This window comes from Apostichopus japonicus, chromosome 15, assembly GCF_037975245.1.
Source record: "Apostichopus japonicus isolate 1M-3 chromosome 15, ASM3797524v1, whole genome shotgun sequence".
NCBI classification, from domain to species: domain Eukaryota; kingdom Metazoa; phylum Echinodermata; class Holothuroidea; order Aspidochirotida; family Stichopodidae; genus Apostichopus; species Apostichopus japonicus.
In genome coordinates, this window is record NC_092575.1 from 28,682,489 (window position 1) to 28,705,019 (window position 22,531).

The window sequence follows — 22,531 nt, forward strand, 5'->3', positions numbered from 1 at the left end:
TCAGATAACATGTTCGCTACGCCTCATACGAATAGGAGGCTGTTGGCAATTGGATATAGTAGTGACCAGGCAACGTATATGAAACTTAACAGTTTGTCTAGTTAGTTTTTTACTATGACCAATCTCAATGCGAAATAATTGTGTAAAACGGGCTTTGTTTGGCAGTGAGTTCACGAGCTTCTGTCTGGGTCGGCTGTTGATCTCAATTTGTTTAGTCTCTTCCACCAGCTTCTACAAAGCTAGGCCTTAAAATTAACGTTCGACTTTCGTCACGTCTATGCTCATGGGCCCAACTTGAACAAACCTGGGTAGGCCTGTCAGTAATTTATGTTGTCTAGGCCAGCAACTGTTGGGTAGAATTGGGTTCGTTAACACAACAACGTGAAGAATACCAGTTAGAAGACCAATACACTTAAGATAGCAAAACATCTCATTAATTTTTTTCTTAAGGCATTTTCCTACTGGCTATCAGTCATAAATTCGCAAAGTATAGAACAATTTAAGGAGTTTTGAGATAAGTTTGCTTTTGTTGCTGCTAGGATTTCACATGATATCTAACGATGGAAATCGTGGATACCTCTAATACTTGGTATGTGGATTCATAACATTGAGTACAAGACCCATATTGTTTTTGGTGTATAGCCACGTACAGTAGACTGACCTGTGTTTATCATGCCATAGTGTTATTGTATCAAAATGGTGGTCCCGACCGTCCTTGGTCCTAATTAGGGTTAGGGCCATTTCTAGTGTAACAGCTAGTTCTGGTTATACTAACAACCAGAAGTCTAATGCACTGAAGTCATCGAAACCTCAATGCAATTTGAATTCTGGTTTTATCAGAATTGATGGATTGTCGACTCACGTCATCCCTGTTGACAAAGTTCCCTAAACTTTACAACACTATTGTAGAGTCTAGACCATCGCACATTGTTATGTTCAAAGAATATATATATATATATATAAATGTATATTTCAAACTTGGGGAGTTTATCCTCAAGAGTATCAATCTGGAACATGATAACGAGGCAGCAATATTACAAAGGTGCTCTGGAAGGTCCTCGAAGTACCAAACTTTATGTAGTTTCCAGCATTCACTCCAAGTACCAAGCTTCATGTTGTTTCCAGCATTCACTCGAAGTACCAAGCTTCATGTTGTTTCCAGCATTCACTCGAAGTACCGAGCTTCATGTTGTTTCCAGCATTCACTCAAAGTACCAAGCTTCATATTGTTTCCAGCATTCACTCGAAGTACCAAGCTTCATGTTGTTTCCAGCATTCACTCCAAGTACCAAGGTTCATGTAGTCTCCAGCATGCACTCAAAGTACCAAGGTTCATGTTGTTTCCAGCAATCACTCCAAGTACCAAGGTTCATGTAGTCTCCAGCATGCACTCAAAGTACCAAGGTTCATGTAGTCTCCAGCATTCATTCGAAGTACCAAGCTTCATATTGTTTCCAGCATTCACTCGAAGTACCAAGCTTCATGTAGCTTCCAGCATTCACTCCAAGTACCAAGCTTCATATTGTTTCCAGCATTCACTCGAAGTACCAAGCTTCATGTTGTTTCCAGCATTCACTTCAAGTACCAAGGTTCATGTAGTCTCCAGCATGCACTCAAAGTACCAAGGTTCATGTAGTCTCCAGCATTCATTCGAAGTCCCAAGCTTCATTTATTTCCAGCATTCATTCGCTGTATCATTTTCCGAAAGAAACCGTAAAAGGATTTCTGAGGTGTTAAATAATGGCGGTATTCTTCTTTTGATATTGGGTTGAAGGAAACGTTACAGTAGAGCTCTTTTATAGTTTGCTTAAGAAAAGTTACTTCTTATTTACTTGAAATCATCTCCTTAACTCCATAAAGACGCTTAAAGGTATTAAAAAAAAAACTTACACAATCTCTCCTCTCCTAACCCTTTGAAAATTTTATTTATAACTTCTTCGTAGATTATTCTGATATGTAGCGGTTCCCGTGGCGTTTCCATATGCCCGACATAAACTTATTGAACAACAAGAATGCAGGGATCATCAAACCGATAGGACACAGCATTCCATTCGCTTCAATGAGTATTGATGTGAAATCTGTGAGAAGCTTTTACAAATATCCGTAGATGATGATATTCACACGTTGTTGCAATGTTATCTTTATTATATCTTTATCTTAATATCTTTATTCAACAACTGTGTTTGATTTCTGAATGGAAGAAGGGATAAGAACATAGGGTAACTAGTAAATACACGTAGGAAGAACAAAATGTGATGACATGTTACTAACCCCCCCCCCCCACTCCAACAAACACACTAATAAAACAACCAAACTGATATCTCGTGATGCTTTAAGTAGACGTTCAAACTTCTGGCACTAATAGGCATCCGTACATGACATTAACACGTAATCCTAAGTGACCGTCACAACGGAAACATATAGAATAAAGTTCTGTCAACAATGGGTCTATACTCTTGTTAATGTTCACATCGCTGGTAACTGTTACCCATACCGTGTTTCTGTAGTTTACCGGACAGTGTTCCTATTCCCGCAGATTAATATTACAGTACTGCCTACACTCTTACTTTTCCATCGGCAATCGGGTAAGTTGTGAATCTTTCTTTTTGAAGAAATTTCAAATTGGTTACAGTAGTTCATTAAAGATACTTAAAGCTGACGAAAACTCTTTTCGAAATCTGAATCAATATAATGCAAACAACTTAATACAATAACATAAAAATGGATGAAAAGCTTTGAATTGAAATTGTTGCAACGATCAATTATCTAAACATAAAGGCGAGAATAAGTTGATGTTCGTATATCCTCAAACAAAAACTAATTTGAGTTTTTAGTATAATAAGGTGGACATAAATGTTCATGTTAGTTTGGACATTAATATTACTGTTCCGTGTCGCTCTGTAATCTGTATTGTAAGCTGCACGCCTCTGTCATCGGTCTCTTCATTCTAGACAAATTAAGAGGAATGTTTGAGAACAGTGACACAGACGACACTGTATAGGGACCGTTACTTTCCCGCCTTCGATGCAAGAAAAAGCTGAAAACATAACATAATACAATGAAATATCAATAACATGCTTAATGTGCCTTTTCTTGTCCAGAACCTTCCAACAAATACAAACACATTTAAACAATAAGAACTTCACCAGACAAAGACACGCTGCTATGGTGACCGTGTCAAAGGTAACCATAGGGGTGAAGACAAAAAGAACGATAACCTTTACAGCTTGTCAAGTTCTACAATAACAGTCAATACTTAAAACTAATCCAATTCTAATTGTATAATCTTTCCTTCGTTTTGAAGAAAGTGGCAGATATGCATATCGTGGCATCACTGCCACTGTCGTTTTAGGAGCTAAATAAGGGGAATACTAGCTAGCTGCCGGGCGACGTGAAATAAACTGTTTGTTAAACTTTATAGTCTGTGCATATATGATATAAGCTAGAGTATGAGACGACAACGCTTTGTACAACTTTTTCCATTCTGTGTAGAAAACTTAACATCCCCAGTATGACGTTACCCCATCGACAACTGTCCGAAGATTTTGATTGTTACAAACGATCGTTCCAAGTATTCATAAAGAGCAGCATAAAACGGGATGTTTCGACGTCTTTGGTGGATGACCTTATAACTTCGAGAATAGGGCCAAAGCTTAAAGAAAATGATGTAGGAAATGAGGAAGATCTTCGCATTCTGGGAGTTGGATCGGGAACAGCTATAATGAAAATATATCTCAAATATTTATTAATGCAAGCTTTCCACACAATTCAATATATGTTGATACTATGTAACGTAAATAATTCAGTAATTATCTGTGTATCTTTCATGTATTTCATGGTTTTCAAATACTGTGCGAATGCTATATCCGTACTCGTAAGAGCCCCATGTACTTTATTTTAAATCTTGCCTTCACCAGGCTAGTAATACACACCGGACGATAAACCATACAGTGCATGCCTGTTTTGTAGAGGATTGAAATAAAACTAAAAGTAGAGTCGTCGGTCAGTATGGCGTTCGTTCGAGCATACAAGTACTAATTCGTACAAAATGGAAGTATATACATGTGGTGTTGATTTATGATTACCTTTGTTTAAGTCTGTAAGTTTTCAACTCAAGACGGCAACTCAAGGACTAAGCTAACTCTGGTAGTTCATCCAATACTCATACCTATAGTACAGTAGCTACTGTTCATGTTCCACAACCCTGCATCAGTAACTACTGCGCTGTGTTCGTAACACGGTAACATGTGTTACAGGTGGCAGTAATTACTGCAAGTTTTTTCTTACTGCAAATTGAAGGGTTTTTTATTCTTTAATTAGGCTAACGCAATTTTCACCTGTCGGACTGGTATTTCAACGTGTAACAGCTTTCCAGTAATTACTGTGCCAACTGTAACACATGTTACCGTGTTGCGAACACAGCGCAGTAGTTACTGATGCACGGTTGCGGAACATGAACAGTACTTACTGCACTAGCTATGAGTATCGGGTGAGTTGTAGAAAACAATTTCCACGCAAACACGTTCATTAAAATTACAGCAGTGTAACCAGGGCGTCGCAAGTTTAGAACAATTTTTCATTCGTTCTAATTAGTGCAGGTTGAATAAAATTATGAAATAGATTCTTCACCTTTATTTCAAAAGTTTCAAAATATAGCAAATTTTTTCTTGGAAATACTTATTTGTTTTAATGACGATGCTCTCTATTCATCGACAGGACACATGGATCTACAGATCATATCAACCTTGCTAACAACATTCCCCAAGATACAGAGCAGTGTCATGGAACCAGTACCAGAGCACATCGCTATATACAAGGACAACGTATAAAGATGGCAAATTATTCATCAATAAGATGGGACTGGCATCAAATGACTTTACAAGAATATTATGGAACAGGAGCTCTTAAAAATAAGAAATTTCATTTTATTACCGCCATTCATGTGATGTATTATTTTGAAGATCTGGAAGCCACTGTGCATCAACTCCTTGATTCCTTGGTAGATGGCGGAATTTTGTTCATGATTGTTAGAGCAGGTAGCTTTTTCATCTTTCTTCATACAGGTACTTTGTTTCTGCCCTCATTTGCAGACATTCGTTCCTCGTTTTCTAAATGGACAATTTAACACTACAGGAGTCTTATAAACACAGTGCCAATTGGAGGTGAATGTCGTAGCTATAGGCCTACTATTTCAAATAATCCAAATCCGCAGAGGGTTCAGTTAGAGCGTCCGGGCAGTGTTCGAGCAATATTCAGACCACAAGATTGATAACTCTTTATATTTGTTTTGTTACTTGGGTTAGGTATGTGCAACAAAATTCACAGTTATGTCGACATGTGTATGGATATGTTATGAGTATTAACGCATCACTGTTAACACATGACCTAACTTTACAAAAGAGTAACATGGAAGTTGTCAAGTTTGAACAGTGGAAACGGCACAACAAAGTCATTGAAAGAGCAGAGAAATTTCTCTGTCGCTCTCTTCATAACAAACATGTGTCCTTATGCGGGTATACGAAATGTCTGTTCTTTTGTAATACAAACTGATATAGCGCTCGAACCCTGCTGTGTTTATGAATCGAAGTACAAGTAGTTATTCTTTTTCGCCATAGAACACCCACAGGATTTCGAATTTGTTGATCGGTTTGCTGTATTGGGTACAAATATCTTTAGCGAGTACAACGCCGCTACAATCACAAAGATGTTGCAAAGACTTCATATTAAGTATGATTCGATTCGAGTGAGAAGCAGCGTTGATATTACAGCTTGCTTCGACAAGAATGATCAAGAGGGCCAGCTTCTCCTGGACTTCATTATGAAAACAATTGGTTTCCAAGACGCCTTCCCTGCGGAAATAGTCAAAGATGTCTTCAATGCTTTCGATCTTCGCAGTTTTCTGAACAGGTCGAGGAAAAGGTCTTGTTCCGAAATGACTGGGAAGCCATTATTGTCAGTAAATAATTATACGATATTTGTTTTGTTACCTCGGAAGGGGCACTGGGAAGCCATTATTTTCAGTAAATAATTATGCGATATTTTGTATTGTTACCATGGGAAGGTACTGGGAAGCCATTATTGTCAGTTAATATTTATACGATATTTGTATTGTTACGGTGGGAAGATTGTCACTAGAAGAACCTTTTATTTCAACATTTTAAGCCATTACTCGTCATTATTCGTCATTGCTCGGTCGTGTCTTTTTATAGCAATTATATATATGTTCGGTTAGTTTAGGCGTCTCCATAAGAATGTAACTAAAACGGAATCTATTTAACATTATCCTAGCAAGGAAATCATTCTATCCCGATTATGACATCAGTTTATATAAGTTGGGACAACATTTTTGCAATCGGCTAGTTAATTTTCATAGAATGTCAATATCTGACATGTACTTTTTAAACTGATTCCATTTGTAACGGGCTCCGTCTATTGTTAAAATGTCCATCAAAACCTAAAGTTTTGTACTCACGTGCATGAATCAATGTCAGTGTTGTTCGACTATACGATTGATATCTACGAATTATATGTTATTACGTTCCACTAGATTCCATCAAATAACTACAGAGTGATTTTCATGTTAACACTATGATTAGGTCTATGATAATGGTCTCTTAGCCAATAAAATGGAAATTCGAATCGATCATGTAAACGTTTGCTTCTTTGTGAATATTGCTACGTTGGAATGCGAGAGGTCTCGATAACTAATATTTAACGAGACACGGGCCTGGGTTCGTTTCCGTAAGGAACACAGACAAATTGACGAGTCTAGAGGATTTTAATGAAAACATAAACTATATTGAACAATGGAGTTTGTACCAACAACAAGTGGTAATTACAAATATATAGAAAATTACTCACAAACTTAACAAGATAGGATACACTTTAAAACACGCTGGTCTCTTCCAACGGCGATATCCCTCAGCGGCCACGACCTTGATGACGACGATTCTCGGTCCGTTGTACCGCGAAATTCACTGGTCCTCGACGAAGTTTCTCGCGATCCCAGAAACAGCAGTCACCCTCTTTCCGGCGATGCTCCAAAATAGAAGACGGACTTCCAGCCACAATCGAGTGAAGCACAAGTCGAACTGCTCGCCGACTAAATATTACCAGAGTCAGTCCAAAATCAGCTTTATAGCCACCAACTCCTGGCGTAACGAACTTCCTCAACGGAGACATAAAGACTGGAACACTGAAATTTCACAGCAAAGTCCTCTTCAAACTTCTGAATGGAAGTGTAGAATCAATCTTGGTATAGATATCTCAATCCCTCAGAAACTACTGGCAGTTGAGCACTGACGATATATAGTAGAATGGTATAATATGTGTCGTCGCTTGTATTCGTTCAGAAACTGAGACACTTTCCGATCTGGGCGGGTTTTTATACGATGTGCCATGTCAAGAATCATCTAGATCTTTCTCGATACACCTGAGTAACAATTCGACCCAGTTTCCTCGTTCCCGGAAGTCCTTTGCATATCTCGCGAACATTCCAGAGAATCCACGAAGTGGCGTGTACAACGTACAACAGGACTTCACGTAAACCGACGGTAACCCGAGACCAGCGTGTCATCATAAGGACTATACCAGAACAATCGTGTATTGCTCAGGTTTCTCACTAACTGTGACTAGCGTTAAGCTACAATGGGCCCTCGTAACAATATCGTCATCAGCTTTACATTAACTATAACTAATTAACTAAGAAATGAAACGAATCTTGGTCGGTCTTGATAACAGCGTACAGAAATGAATAAATATTTGGATATTCATAGATACATGATCACATTAAACATCTACATTATGCTAATTTGATATTCAGATTCAAGAAGAGATACTGTCACTAAGCTATATATATATATATGCACACCGTAAGACTAGAAACAAACATGGAACAATTATTTGGCTTTATGCAAATTGTTGAAAAGTACGTAAACACTAGAATTAATTGAGTAATCCAAAATAAACAACTTCGGCTATATATACTAAAACAGTGCCATTCCTTTGTGATAACCTTCACACCCGCAGAGAAACGAGTTAAACGAACTCCCAAAAGTTACTTTGGCTAATACAATGACCACATTTTAACATCTACCTCCTTTCGGTTGATTCTTTAAAATCCTTGCGACCAACTGACTGATACAATCCATTTTGATCTTTGATCACCGTAAGCACTTCCACATGATTTTCGATAACTTTGACATATTTTGGTATCTCAGTAGGTAGTAATATATCGTATAACTGGTATACCCCAACCGTGAGCATATAATGCGGTGGTAACGTAATACGACGTTACCACAAAAATATATCAATTGTTTTTCACAAATGTCCTTAACCTGTTCTAGCTCATGTGAAGTACGCTGGTGCTCTGTCATTAATAACACGACTCTTGAGCACAACTCCCTTTGAGACACACACCTCTAACGCGTCACTCTCTATAAGATACACAGCTATAGAGCACAGCTCCCTCTTATATACACGGTGCTCCAGAGCACAACTCCCACTCATATACACGGTGCTCTACAGCACAACTCCCACTCATATACACGGTGCTCCAGAGCACAACTCCCAATCATATACACGGTGCTCTAGAGCACAACTCCCACTCATATACACGGTACTCCAGAGCACACCTCCCACTCATATACACGGTACTTAACTCCCACTCATATACACGGTGCTCCAGAGCACAACTCCCACTCATATACACGGTGCTTTAGAGCACAACTCCCACTCATACACGGTGCTCTAGAGCACACCTCCCACTCATATACACGGTACTTAACTCCCACTCATATACACGGTGCTCCAGAGCACACCTCCCACTCATATACACGGTACTTAACTCCCACTCATATACACGGTGCTCCAGAACACAACTCCCACTCATATACACGGTGCTTTAGAGCACAACTCCCACTCATACACGGTGCTCTAGAGCACAACTCCCACTCATATACACGGTACTTAACTCCCACTCATATACACGGTGCTCCAGAGCACAACTCCCACTCATATACACGGTGCTCCAGAGCACAACTCCCTCTCATATACACGGTGCTCCAGAGCACCACTGCCACTCATATACACGGTGCTCCAAAGCACAACTCCCACTCATATACACGGTGCTCTAGAGCACAACTCCCTCTCAAATGCACGGTGCTCTAGAGCACAACTCCCACTCATATACACGGTACTCCAGAGCACACCTCTCACTCATATACACGGTACTTAACTACCACTCATATACACGGTGCTCCAGAGCACAACTCCCTCTCATATACACGGTGCTCTAGAGCACCACTGCCACTCATATACACGGTGCTCCATAGCACAACTCCTACTCATATACACGGTGCTCTAGAGCACAACTCCCTCTCAAATGCACGGTGCTCCAGAGCACAACTCCCACTCATATACACGGTGCTCCAGAGCACAACTCCCACTCATATACACGGTGCTCTACAGCACAACTCCCACTCATATACACGGTACTCTACAGCACAACTCCCACTCATATACACGGTACTTAACTCCCTCTCATATACACGGTGCCCCAGAGCAAAACTCCCACTCATATGCACGGTACTCCAGAGCACACCTCTCACTCATATACACGGTACTTAACTACCACTCATATACACGGTGCTCCAGAGCACAACTCCCTCTCATATACACGGTGCTCTAGAGCACCACTGCCACTCATATACACGGTGCTCCAGAGCACAACTCCCACTCATATACACGGTGCTCCAGAGCACAACTCCCACTCATATGCACGGTACTCCAGAGCACAACTCCCACTCATATACACGGTGCTCTACAGCACAACTCCCACTCATATACACGGTACTCCAGAGCACAACTCCCACTCATATACACGGTACTTAACTCCCTCTCATATACACGGTGCTCCAGAGCACAACTCCCACTCATATGCACGGTACTCCAGAGCACAACTCCCACTCATATACACGGTACTTAACTCCCTCTCATATACAGGGTACTCCAGAGCACAACTCCCACTCATATACACGGTACTTAACTCCCTCTCATATACACGGTGCTCCAGAGCACACCTCCCACTCATATACACGGTACTTAACTCCCTCTCATATACACGGTGCTCCAGAGCACAACTCCCACTCATATGCATGGTACTCCAGAGCACAACTCCCACTCATATACACGGTACTTAACTCCCTCTCATATACACGGTACTCCAGAGCAAAACTCCCACTCATATACACGGTACTTAACTCCTTCTCAAATGCACGGTGCTCCAGAGCACAAGTCCCTCTCATATACACGGTGCTCTAGAGCACAACTCCCACTCATATACACGGTGCTCTAGAGCACAACTCCCACTCATATACACGGTGCTCCAGAGCACAACTCCCACTCATATACACGGTACTCCAGAGCACCACTTCCTGCGATATGCAGGTTGAGTACATTCGCGCTTAATATTTAAATACATGTAGCGGTGCAGTCTCTCCGCCTCTACAAAGGGGGATGACAATGTAACAGTATTCTAAAGTATGATATTAGTAAGTTTTCAATCCAGTGGCAAATTCTCTTCCCACCCCACTCCCTCAGCCCATTTGCCTTAACATCATGTGTCCCTCGATGTAAATGATAAGTGCAAGTAACATTGATAACATTGAAATAGACAAGCATTTGTTAAAGAATCACAAAAATGCAGTTCCCAATCAACTTTAGATTGCTGACTCGGTTACTTCATGCTAATGAAGGTAAGAACATCGAATCGAATATTTCAACATAATACAGTAAAAGGGAAAGTTTCACAACAAATGAACTACAGCTTAGTAGTAATGGTAGATGTATTGTTTAGTTCCTTCTTTGCTTTTGTTCCCTCTTTGGTGGGAACAGCATTTTTCTGACTACAGCGAGGTATTCTGAGAATCTTCCTAACACTCGGCGTCAAGAGAAAGGTTGCAAGCATCAGCACACCTTGCAGGGAATTAACAATTACAGAAACCCAAAGAAGGTACACGTTGTTGAAGATACCTTGTAGGAGAGACAATATCCACGGTAAACCTAGCAGAATCGTCAGCTGAAAAGATACAATTGAGCAAATAAATAAAAAAGAAAACTAGCCCTCTAGTCAGATCAATTTTGCCGTGCATCGCACCATCACTTGTGCGAGAGCTTACCCATGGCTTCCCTTTTTTGGTAATACAGTTGGTTCCTTTCGAAATAGTGTTGTAGTTTTACGTAGGCCCGGGAATACATGAACGTTACATTCCGTGCATTGTATGAAGAAAATGAATCACCAAATGACATTGCTATTTTTGGATCAAAATTTAGAAGCATGAATGTGTGTATGCGATTAATGAAAAGTATAAAATATTTCCTAGAGACAAGGACAGACTGTAATTGGCGTCTTTTTCTAAGCAGTATTCTACCAAAACAACAAAACTGTACGTATAGATACAAGCCTTTGTTTTAGTTCCTCTTAAACAAACAATAACTGATATGAACAGTATGAGCTGATGTTTCAATACATTGATATGTGTGTGTTTTTCTGCATTTCTTTGATCTCGGTATTTTTTAAACAGAATTATGTATAAACTAATGTACGTCTTAAATTTAAGTTCCCTTTTCTTGACGTTATTGAATTGTTGACATTGAACATGAACGTGAAAGCATGTAAGTCCACGAGAGGTGGCGAGAGGGGGGCACAGTGTATACAATCGGAAATTTCCTACACGTCTGAGTCTACAACTGTAATTATAAACCACGGTGTATAATTTGATGTACATTTGATTTAAATGTTGCTCGGCCAATACTGCAGTTGGTCTCAAAGAGCTAATCGGTCTCAGAAACGACCTATTTTTCACCCTCTTGAGAGGCGATATTTCCAGGTTGCCAGGATGATAGAGGCTTTATTTGCCAAGTTTGCGGAAATTACCGGTCAAATCGGATAGTAATTGACCATTAACCAATGGCCTGATAGGATTTAAAACTGATTTAACATCTGGAAAAAGACTACCAGACAGGGCTGGGACATGTGCCGAAAAAACATCCACTTAAGCCGGCCTTCTAAATAATTGATAAAATATTCTCCCGATACTAAAAAGAAATTCAAAGGAAATTCTGTCCTTGACAGAGAAGACCCTGAAAGTCATATCCGGGTGTCTAGAGTTGCCCAATATAATACAAAACAAACTGTGCACTCATGCCCTAACAATGGACTTTCCTTTGGGCTCCCATAATACTGCTGCACCACTCCGACGCAACCTCCCTTAGTCCCAGACAACAATTAAGTATTTAACTTACTTTCACAATGATGAACAATTCATCTGTTTGTTGCTTGTTTGAACTTTTGACTTTCCGTCCAGCTTTTAAAGAGCGGTGAACTGAAAGAATAGTCACTGTCAATAGTACCGAAGTCGTCAGGAGGAACAATACGTTCGGAATCGTTACAAACACCACCAAAGGCCACCCACTACGAAGATAACACACCAACGTCGAAGATGTGTAAGGAGTGTAGGAACTATTGGTAAATTGTAACACTATTGCCACTGTAACGAAAGGTGTTGGAGCACCGAATGCGACTAAGGCAAGTAGTAAGAGAGATTCACTCTTATCTTCGTGCACTCGTAGAGATTGAGTAAACGTTTTGGTAATCCTGAATGCAATTACAGTCATCCAACTGAAGGCAGAAAGCCACACAAAGTGGGACACTGTAGCGAGAACAAAGCATACGTCAGATATTTCATTCAGAAGTGGATTAATCTTAAAGAAAGCTTGTCCGAGAAGTAGGCATGCTGTAAATACAACAATACATTTGCCTTGAATATTCATCAATGATGGATGACAAATGTGAATGGCTATCATACAAAGCAATGCAACAATCGACAAACCACCGAAGACGGTCTCAATGTGATACAGTATCAATTCGACTTCAGTCACGATATTTTCCGAGCAAGCCCAAACTCCATCTGGTGAGATTTCAATCTCTATACGTCGAAGTAGAGAAGAAGATTGAACGTGTTTGACCACAGGTTCGTTCCAGTCCGTCACACTCAATCCATCGTATGGTATGAATACGCGATTCTCATTGCATTGTAGCTCTCTGTCAAGTAAAGACAAACATTCGTTTGGAATTATGCTGTAAGTCATGACGTGGGTTTCTTTGTCATAGTTGTAGGTAGCATATATGACTTTGCATAAAGGATTTTTCATACGATTGGTAGAGGTAGCTGTGGAAGTACAATCGATGAAATGTGTACAGTTCCTGTCTGCAATAAAAGGTAGCTCTGTAGGTTCGAACACAAACCGCCACTTGTCAGTGAAGCACGTTGGGTCTTCGACAGGTGTGTTTAAGAGCAAAGGTCTTAGGCTACTTTCGATTGCTATAACTATGAGTATGTTTTCACCAAACACTTCCATTTCTATGGAAGAAAATGTTTTGGTCAAAGAGAAATGAAACGGTTCTACATCGTCCAACGCATTGAATACCTTACTGTAGTTACGAGTTATATTTAAGACACATGAAAGCACGATCTCTTCTGATATATTCCGTGACTGATCATCCGGAGAACCCGATGTCACCGGTTCTGCGATACAACTTGAAAATGATGGGCACGTCAATCTTCTACATCGTTTAGAAAAAATATCATATATTTCGTTCGGTGGGCACACGAGGGCTAGTCTTTCTTGAACTTCTGTGTTACTGCCGAAATCAAATAGAAGAGATATGGATAAGATAGTGTCCGTGAAACCACATAGGCCATTGCACTTAAGGTATTTATTGTCTGTGCACTCAGTCGCACATGCACTTCTGCAAAAGTTCGGAAAGTCAAAGTGCGACTGCGAGTTTTCACAAATTAAACATAGAGAGTTCTTATAGATACCGTCTGATGGAAACACTGGAGCATTGTAGCTTGCACAGACATCACCAGCTTCGTTACTTTCAGGTATTTTATCAGAACACTTAGAATATTCTTTCAATATGCAAGGTCGCGGATTTGAAAGTTTACTCGGATAATAAAAGTAGTAGTTTCCCGTCAGAATACCGGGTAATACTGTACCAAGGTAAGGATCATAGAATGCTCTGGTTCTATCATACTCTGCCGATATTTCCCACGGAACGGCTTCGTTAAGTTCTACGCCATGACAGACCGCACAAAAAACATTTTTGTACGAAATATTTCGTGGATCGTAAACCGGCATGATTCGCATAGGGTCAAGTTCAATACTCTTGTCTTCACAGAGTTGCCTCAATTCTTCGTCCGTCCACCTTGGAGAACAATAGGAAACCAGGTAGAAAGTTTGGTCAAAATTAACCGCCTCACATTTGTAAAATTTAAAGTCTAAATGTTCATTGATTGCTAAAGGTTCAAGATAATTGTCCTCCACATCGCGGGGTTTGTCGAATACGTCATCATCAAAACAGAAGTCTTCAAAGTCGTGACAACAATCTCGATAAAAATAACAAAGTTTATCACAAGAACAAGAGTCAAGACTTCGGATCTCACCACATCGTGCTGAGCAAGAGTGACGAGCACCGCAGGTACGCACATCTTTACCAGCGACTGTTATGTCTGGAATAAACACACCAACATTTAATACATGCATAATAAACATATTATTGCACACATTTTTCTTTTCAAGACGCCATAAAAGGTTCACTGCTGCATCGGTAACGTTTTTGTCATTGGAATCATGAAAACGGTGTTACCATTGTACATAAACCATTGATTGCTTCGAAAGTAAGAAAGGGAGTAATACTCTAAAATGGAAGAGCGTTCTGACAAAAAGGGATTATTGAAACATTGGATATCTAACTGAGTTTAAAAATAACGAATTGATGAGCTTCCATCTCACTATAAAACTTGGTTTCCTTTTCTCTCTTGTTCATTTTAAAAGTTCTATTCAAATTTGTTGAATTTCGGTATAAACAAAGTAATTTTAACTAATGACATGCGAATGCCACGTTTAGGCAATACAGGCTCGCACCTAAAATTGATCTCTATATAAATACAAGCTTCTCATACTAGTTATGTCCTGAAATTACAGATCAAAGGACATTTGATAGCATGCGGCGATTGTCTGTGGCTGTGGTATGCTTCTTTAAATATCATTGGCGTACTTATCTCTATCCAAGTTCACAATGCTCATTAAGTTTGGAAGTAAGCCTAACGTTTCGGTGATTTTAGTTACTCTTACCTTCTCCACAGTCCAGTAACGCAACTTCATCATCAAAACACCCATTCTCCAAATCTCTCTCACACTGAAGAAAATGTTCGTCAGTATGAGAGCAATAAACCGCCTTAATCAAAGTAAGATCGGTACGTCTATTTTCTACCCCAGTAGTTGCAGCTGACCAAGGGTAACCAAGGGTCCTACAAATACTATTACCATCTCGAAGATCCCAAGCCTCGGCGCAGATTCGCATCCAACCGGTAACGTAGCTAATACAAGATGGACGAATAAATAGCGGTTATGATGGATGGGGAGAAGCTGAGAGGAGAGTCAATGGACAGAGATGTTGAGAGAGATGGTAAGGAGTGAATTATCTTGGAGGAAAGAGAGAAGATTAAAGAGGGGTGGAGAGAAGTCGATGTGTAATCACATTATTGAAGGAATGAACTAGAGTATATCACAACCATATGTTGCTCTGTGCATGTATTTGAAAGATTCTTAGAAAATGACTCTCTGAAAAATTGCACTATATATATGGCATAATTTTGTTGTTTAGTAGAAAAAAGTTACCAGTAAAATAATATTTACTGAAATTCAACATTTAGGAAGACTGGTGCATTAATTTATTACCTGCAGCGTATTTCTACAACACCGTTCCCAGGCAATGTTCCATTGATAAGTCTTACTTCAACATCATTTACTCCTAGAATGAAAGAAGAAACAAAAACCAGATCACATAAGTGGATCCGACATTGATCCTCGTTATGCTATTGTAAACGACATAACAAATATATGCGGTAACAAAAGTGACCTGGTCGGATCCCAAGATGAAGCAGTTTAATGAAGCAGTACATTCACACTTCATAGCTTTCCAGGTTTATCATTTGAACGAGAGGGAATTATACAAACAGGATATAAGTATGGAACAATACAGCTAGATGCTATTCCTGCTTTACTTGTTATCTTTTTAAACAGAATTCTATTCATGTTTTTAATCACTGCAACTAATTAACAAGACACTTAACTAGTCATGATTAATTCATCAATGCCTTCATTATACCCAGTCTGCTATTATTGGTTAACCATTCTGTATTGTTCTCATTACTGCTGAGTCAAATTGCCAGAATATCGTAATACGGCGGTTTTGATGTGTAGGTATATAAAATAGTCATGATAATAGTTTTGTATTTGATGCGGTGTCCGTTGATATGTGTTAACATGTGATTACTACCCATGTAACGAACGTGTTTGACTGAATTATTTGAATCGGTGTTTTTAAATTGCCCTAATGGATATTTCTAGCATTTAACGCAAGGGTCGTCTAGCAGATTTGTACTTTAAACAGTAATCGCTAATTTCAAACAAAAAATGGATGAGGGATTTGAACAATTGGAATGGTTAATTCAATACAGACCTGCTGGAAATAATAGAAATCTGATCGCAAAATGTTGCTTTAATAAACAAGCATCCCCAGTGTTTGCATGGGTAAATCTACTGTACATTAATTCATGAACTGGTATAGGCCAAACTACAACTATAACTGTTATTCTGCCTACCTTCACTGCACACTAATCCAAGATAGCCTTCTTCACAACTGATGTTACTGTTACGAGCGATGGTACAGTTATGAATACTACTGGTGGATGGCGGACAAAAAACTTCATCAATGACGTCCAGTGGATCTTGCGATATGTCAACGTCATTTATTATGCCTGAGTCAAACGACTGACAAACGTAGGGATATCCCAGACTGTTACATATTGCCACAGCTAGTCGGTAGTCCTTGTTGCCCGTACGACATACATGCAACCATCGATTGTCAACAAGAATCTGGAGCAGGCCGTCCTTATCACTGCCCCCATTTACCAGGCGAGCCTCTGCCAAGGAATAAACATTCCACATACATGTAAGCAAAAGAGAGATTCTTAAATAAACAGAGCTTGTTGACATAGAATGATATGACAGGCAGGGACGTAGCCAGGGGGCAGCAGGGGGGAGCGACCGCTCCCCCCTTTCAGTGTCGAAAAATGCTAAAAACTGTTGTTTTTTTAGCATGGTATTTTGTCAGTGCTCTTTTGATCTTGAATACTCGTCAGCTCCGTTAACTCGATTATAATCGTAGTAACATTCAGGCCTATTGATTCACCTACTAACTTAGTTTGGCAGATGCAATTAGCTAAATTTTGCCTATAGCCTATAACAAGCCTACAGTTGGCCACTGCGTAATAAAATACATATCGCCTACCTAACCGCGATGGAGTGTCACGAACCGTATGCACAACGACGCTGACAACGTTCGTTCTCATCCTTTTTATGATTCGTCCTAAGACGTTGCACGAACAACATGTTATGAAGCTAAGCTAGCAACAGTACGTGATACGCGCTTCCTATAAATAATTATTGCACTGCTAATACACTGCAATAATAATATTTGTTTTTAAGCCACTGCACATCTGGCTGTCTCACAAAATATGAAAGTTTATATTGTTCATCAGTTAAGTTCGTCAAATGTATTAAAGTCCAGACATTAGACAATAAACAAGAGCCATCCTACTGGAAAAATTGTAAAAGAGCAATATGTTTGTCTTTCTGATATAATATGTAAAAGAACACGTAAAAGAATTCAAACAGGAAACAAAATCTGCTGATAATATGATACATGATAATGATGAAACTGGCAAAACATTGCACCAGATCGCATCTAAGGACACCCCTCCCCTTAGACCACTCCCCCATATCAATCACAAAATGTGCCCCCCCCTTTCAAATTCCTGGCTACGTCGCTATGCTTAGGCATGGGTATACATATATATATATATATATATATATATATATATACATATATATGTATATATATATATTACTGTGTAGAGTGCTCTATCAAAAGATTTGAGAGCAAATTAGATATATATAGATTAGATATATATATATATATTATATATATATATATATATATATATATGTGTATATCTAATTTGCTCTCAAATCTTTTGATAGAGCACTCTACACAGTAATTGCCGTGCACGGCAAGCAACGCGACGATGAATTCCTTTAACTTGGACTACTCCGGTAAGAACATTCCTATTCTATCCAACAAGAAATATACCATAAGATTGCTAGAAAAAACGGAGGAACTAATAAAACGCATAAGCTGGAAAACACTCTTCTTCCTGAGCAACAACGCTGTCCTTGATGCAACTAATGGTAAACAAGATGAATCCATACCTGAATACTATACGGGCTAAAATCTAAACGTTGAACACCCCAAATCCAAGAAATGATAGAACTCTAGCGTGACCATTTGACCATAGTGAAAAACATCCAGTTTAAGAAAGTTGGCGATAAATTCCAATCTCTGCTCAAAGAAAAGGTAGCTGAGATCAACTAATCAGATAAATATTTGCGGAAGCTGCCAAAAGCAGAAACATGTACAAATTGAGCCACCCAGACTACGACAAGCTCCTCACTGAAAACATCACCTAAAAGTATTTGCATACCAACCTCTAGACAACTAACGAAATAGATGCCGAATTCAACGACATATAGCAAGAAAGCTCAACGTTTCGTGTAGAATTAGCGAGACTCCGCGCAAACCTGCCTTCGGAACAATCAAAGACCACAAAGTAAAAATTCCATTCAAGAACGCAATGCAGATTAATAAATCCAACGAAGCCAGAAATGGGACGCGTGAGCAAGGCAATCCTCGACCGTGTGAATAATGCTATACGCAATAAAACGCATATCAAGCAGTGAAGAAGCAGCGAATCGGTCCCAGAATGGCTTTCTGGCCTTAGAGTGAAAGAAAAGCTAACATTCCTGCTCTTCGACCAAGTCGACTTCGACCCTTCAATTTCCGAAGAATTACTAACCAAGTGTATAACATGGGCAAAAAAGATTACACCCATCCCGGACAAAGAGTTCGACACCATCATGCACTCAAGAAGATCTCTCCTATGTGACACCAGTAGCAAACCCTGGGCAAAGAAGGGCACCCAGAAGCAATTTGACGCACCATGCATGGGTGCATTCGACGGCGCCAAGATCTGTGAGCTCGTTGGACTGTTCGTACTCAGCGACCTCGAGAAAAGGCTAAATTGGGACAGCATAGGTTTATACCGGGACGATGGCTTGGCCGCTTTTAAACTTTTAACAAGATTATATCTTATCCAAAACAGAAAATGTTGGATTGCTCAGTTGCTTTGACTGACCAATTGAACAATTTTCTGCAAAATGTTTAATTGACAACTTATCTTATCTCGTCAATTGAACGTTTTTTCTGCAAAATGTTTAATTGACAACTTATCATATCTCGTCAATTGGACATTTTTCTGCAAAACGTTGAACTGTTTGCTTCATTCCAAGTGAGCAATTGAAAAATTTTCTGCAAAATGTTTAATTGACAACTTATCGTATCTCGTCAATTCAACATTCGTCTGCAAGATAATATCTTATCAAAATCAGAAAAATGTTGGATTGCGCAAATGCTTTAACTGAGCAATTGTCTAATATTTATATTTAAATCTACTTATATATATTAATATCGTTTTATTGTAATGTCGTTTATTGTTGATTTCTTGAACGGTACCAAATGCATTGATGACTAATTTAAATAAAACATGTGTCCTAAACACATGTTTGTTGTTTGTCGTGTTTAGGACACATGTTTTATTTAAATTCGTCATCAATGCATTTGGTACCGTTCAATAAATATTCCTATATATATATATATATATTCCCTATATATATTCCCTATATATATTCCCTATATATATTCCCTATATATATTCCCTATATATATTCCCTATATATATTCCCTATATATATTCCGTTATTGCGTCTTATTATGTGTCCTGCCAAATGTATTGAGATAATCTCCTGCAAATATGAAACGTCAAATCCAACAGTTTTTTAAATCATGTTCGAGTTGACAGGTTAATGAATCGCTCTTTTGCCCTCTCTCCTCTGTATATAGTACTTTACGGCCTCTGGTGCACATGTGCTGCTTCTTTGCTGCTTGGCCTGAAGCTAACAACACAACAGTTGTTTATGGAACATGATACTTTAATGATATTACAATAAAATCAATTTAAATTTTGTTTTTCCTCAAATAGTGTTGCGATGATTTTCTTTTTAAATGTTGTTGTTACAAATTGTTGTTACAAAGAACATATATATGTCGTAACATCACCATACCAAGTATAAACTAAATCGGGCAAATCAATAGGGCATTCAATATGACATTGATCCCACTTGTGTTTGTTGAGATATCGTGGTTACAAGCTGTTTTTGACAATTTTCCATTAAGGCCCATCCACTCATGAATATTAATGAAGTAAAATTGTTGTTGCAAAGAACATGTACTTACTATGTAGTTACATTACCATACCCAGTATGAACTAAATGAGACTTACAGTTGAACAGATACTAATATTTTCATAATTTAACGTAAAGACCCGTACAAGCATTAATGTGCATGATAGCCCCATCATAAACAATAGGGATCATCTGCTGACCAGTATCAACATATATACCAAGTATGACATTGATGTAACTTGTGTTTGTTGAGATAATCGTGTTGAAAAGCTGGTTTTGAAGATTTCCCATTAAGCAACATCCACGCATGAATATTAATGTGGTGAACTTGTTGTTGCAAAGAACATGTACTTACTATATAGATACATCACCATACTCAATATGAATTAAATTGGACTTAACGTTGAAGAGATATTGACATTTCCATATTTTAACGCTAAGCCCCGTCCACTCATTAATACCTAAGATAGCCGTACCAAAAACAATAGGGATCATCTAATGACCATGACCATGCATATATAAATACATACACGCATATATGCACACGCACACACACACACGCATACACGCACCCTAACACGCATACACGCACACCCCAACTTGGCTGCGTAGGTTCCGATGGATGCCAAAGCATCGGAACGAAAAAGCACGGAAGAACGAAAGTCTTAGCTCCAATACCCCTCTCCCAAGATTTCCGCTCTCTCTCTCCATATTTCTCACTATATTTAACTCTGTAAGTATCTCTCTTTATTCTATGTTAGACTTTCATCAGCGATAATCTCAGATGTTGGTCTTATATACTGATTACTGATGCAACATATTATGATGGCAATGGGCAGATATCAATATATTATGAAGACTCACCTTCAATCTGTAGGTTAGAACTTTCTCCATTGTCCTCAGAACAGTTCGATCTATTAAACTTGGTGAAAAGAGTCAAGAGAACACAGACGTATCTAAATATTAAACGACCTGCCATTTGAAATCCAATACCTTCAGAAGAATCAAATCTAGCTCAAACAGCTGACAGTCGAAGTATCATCAAAGTATATCCAGAATATTCCTTTATATGCTCTTTTTCAACCCAATCCTGCAAATCATCTGAAAAACAAATATATCATTTGTAAGATTTCTCGTTCCAATAACATGGAAAGTGCATTAGCCAAGGCGGAACTAATACCAACGTCTTTAATAGTGCGACATGGTTACAAGATAATTACGAAACAATTCTTTATGCGTGAAAGCTTGTAATTCAGCAGAAATAAAGAAAAACAAAAAAAGTGTTATTATGCAAAGAGCCTTTCTTTATATTAAAATAAATATGAAATAAGGAAAACACGTTTTAAGATAATAATACAAATGGAAGAGGTAGGATAATCATCACAGCGTCGTTGCCTGTCACGTTAACATGTTATTAAGATAACACAAGATGAATAGTTAAATAATGCCTAGGCTAACATCACATGTCATTAGGAAATTGAAAGTACAATCAACCAACGGAATAAACACATAGCAATGCTTTGCAAATTTAAAATACTGAACTTCCACTGTGTTTTCCCCGTCGAACTGACCCAACTAGACACCGGAGGAGGAAGGGTCCTATAGCACTGTAAAGGGACGGTTTACGATAGTAAAGCTTAGCCTTCGAGAGTTTTCTGGGATTTTTAGGGGGTGTGGAAGGGAGGATTAACAAAATGAAACAAAGTATAGACCATAGCGCGAAATAGCGAAGACATTTTTGCTAATTTGTTTCGAATTAATGGCGAATTTTCGATCACTTCATGACCATGTCGTCACTCCTTGTTGAAGATGTAATGGACATACTTTTCTACCAATATTTCGTGACTTGGAAGATGTCAGCTGCTAAAATATTAAAATTCACTTCCAAGTGAACTTGAATAAATGAAATTTGAATTCAATCTAATCTGTAAGATGTTTTGCCCTGCATACTTTCATGCCCATTCCTAATAGAACACGTATAGCGTTTCCATTAGATTATTACATTTAGAAGTATGAATTAATGGATCATTTTGAAGAATAAAGG

General features: G+C 38.8%; 1 protein-coding gene and 1 pseudogene across 1 annotated transcript; one reads left to right on the forward strand and one right to left on the reverse strand.

The window, feature by feature from the left end:
- The first annotated feature begins 4,721 nt into the window (after positions 1–4,721).
- Positions 4,722–6,571, forward strand: LOC139981430 (histamine N-methyltransferase-like; annotated as a pseudogene).
- Positions 6,572–10,031: 3,460 nt separating this feature from the next.
- LOC139981000 (uncharacterized) lies at positions 10,032–21,577 on the reverse strand. Its single transcript, XM_071993088.1, has 6 exons — positions 21,352–21,577; positions 16,731–17,051; positions 15,805–15,877; positions 15,199–15,443; positions 12,304–14,573; positions 10,032–11,077 (listed from the first exon to the last, which is right to left on the reverse strand). The coding sequence occupies exons 1-6, from the start codon at positions 21,464–21,466 to the stop codon at positions 10,820–10,822; spliced, it is 3,282 nt and encodes a 1,093-aa protein (XP_071849189.1). The 5' UTR covers positions 21,467–21,577; the 3' UTR covers positions 10,032–10,819.
- Positions 21,578–22,531: the final 954 nt, after the last annotated feature.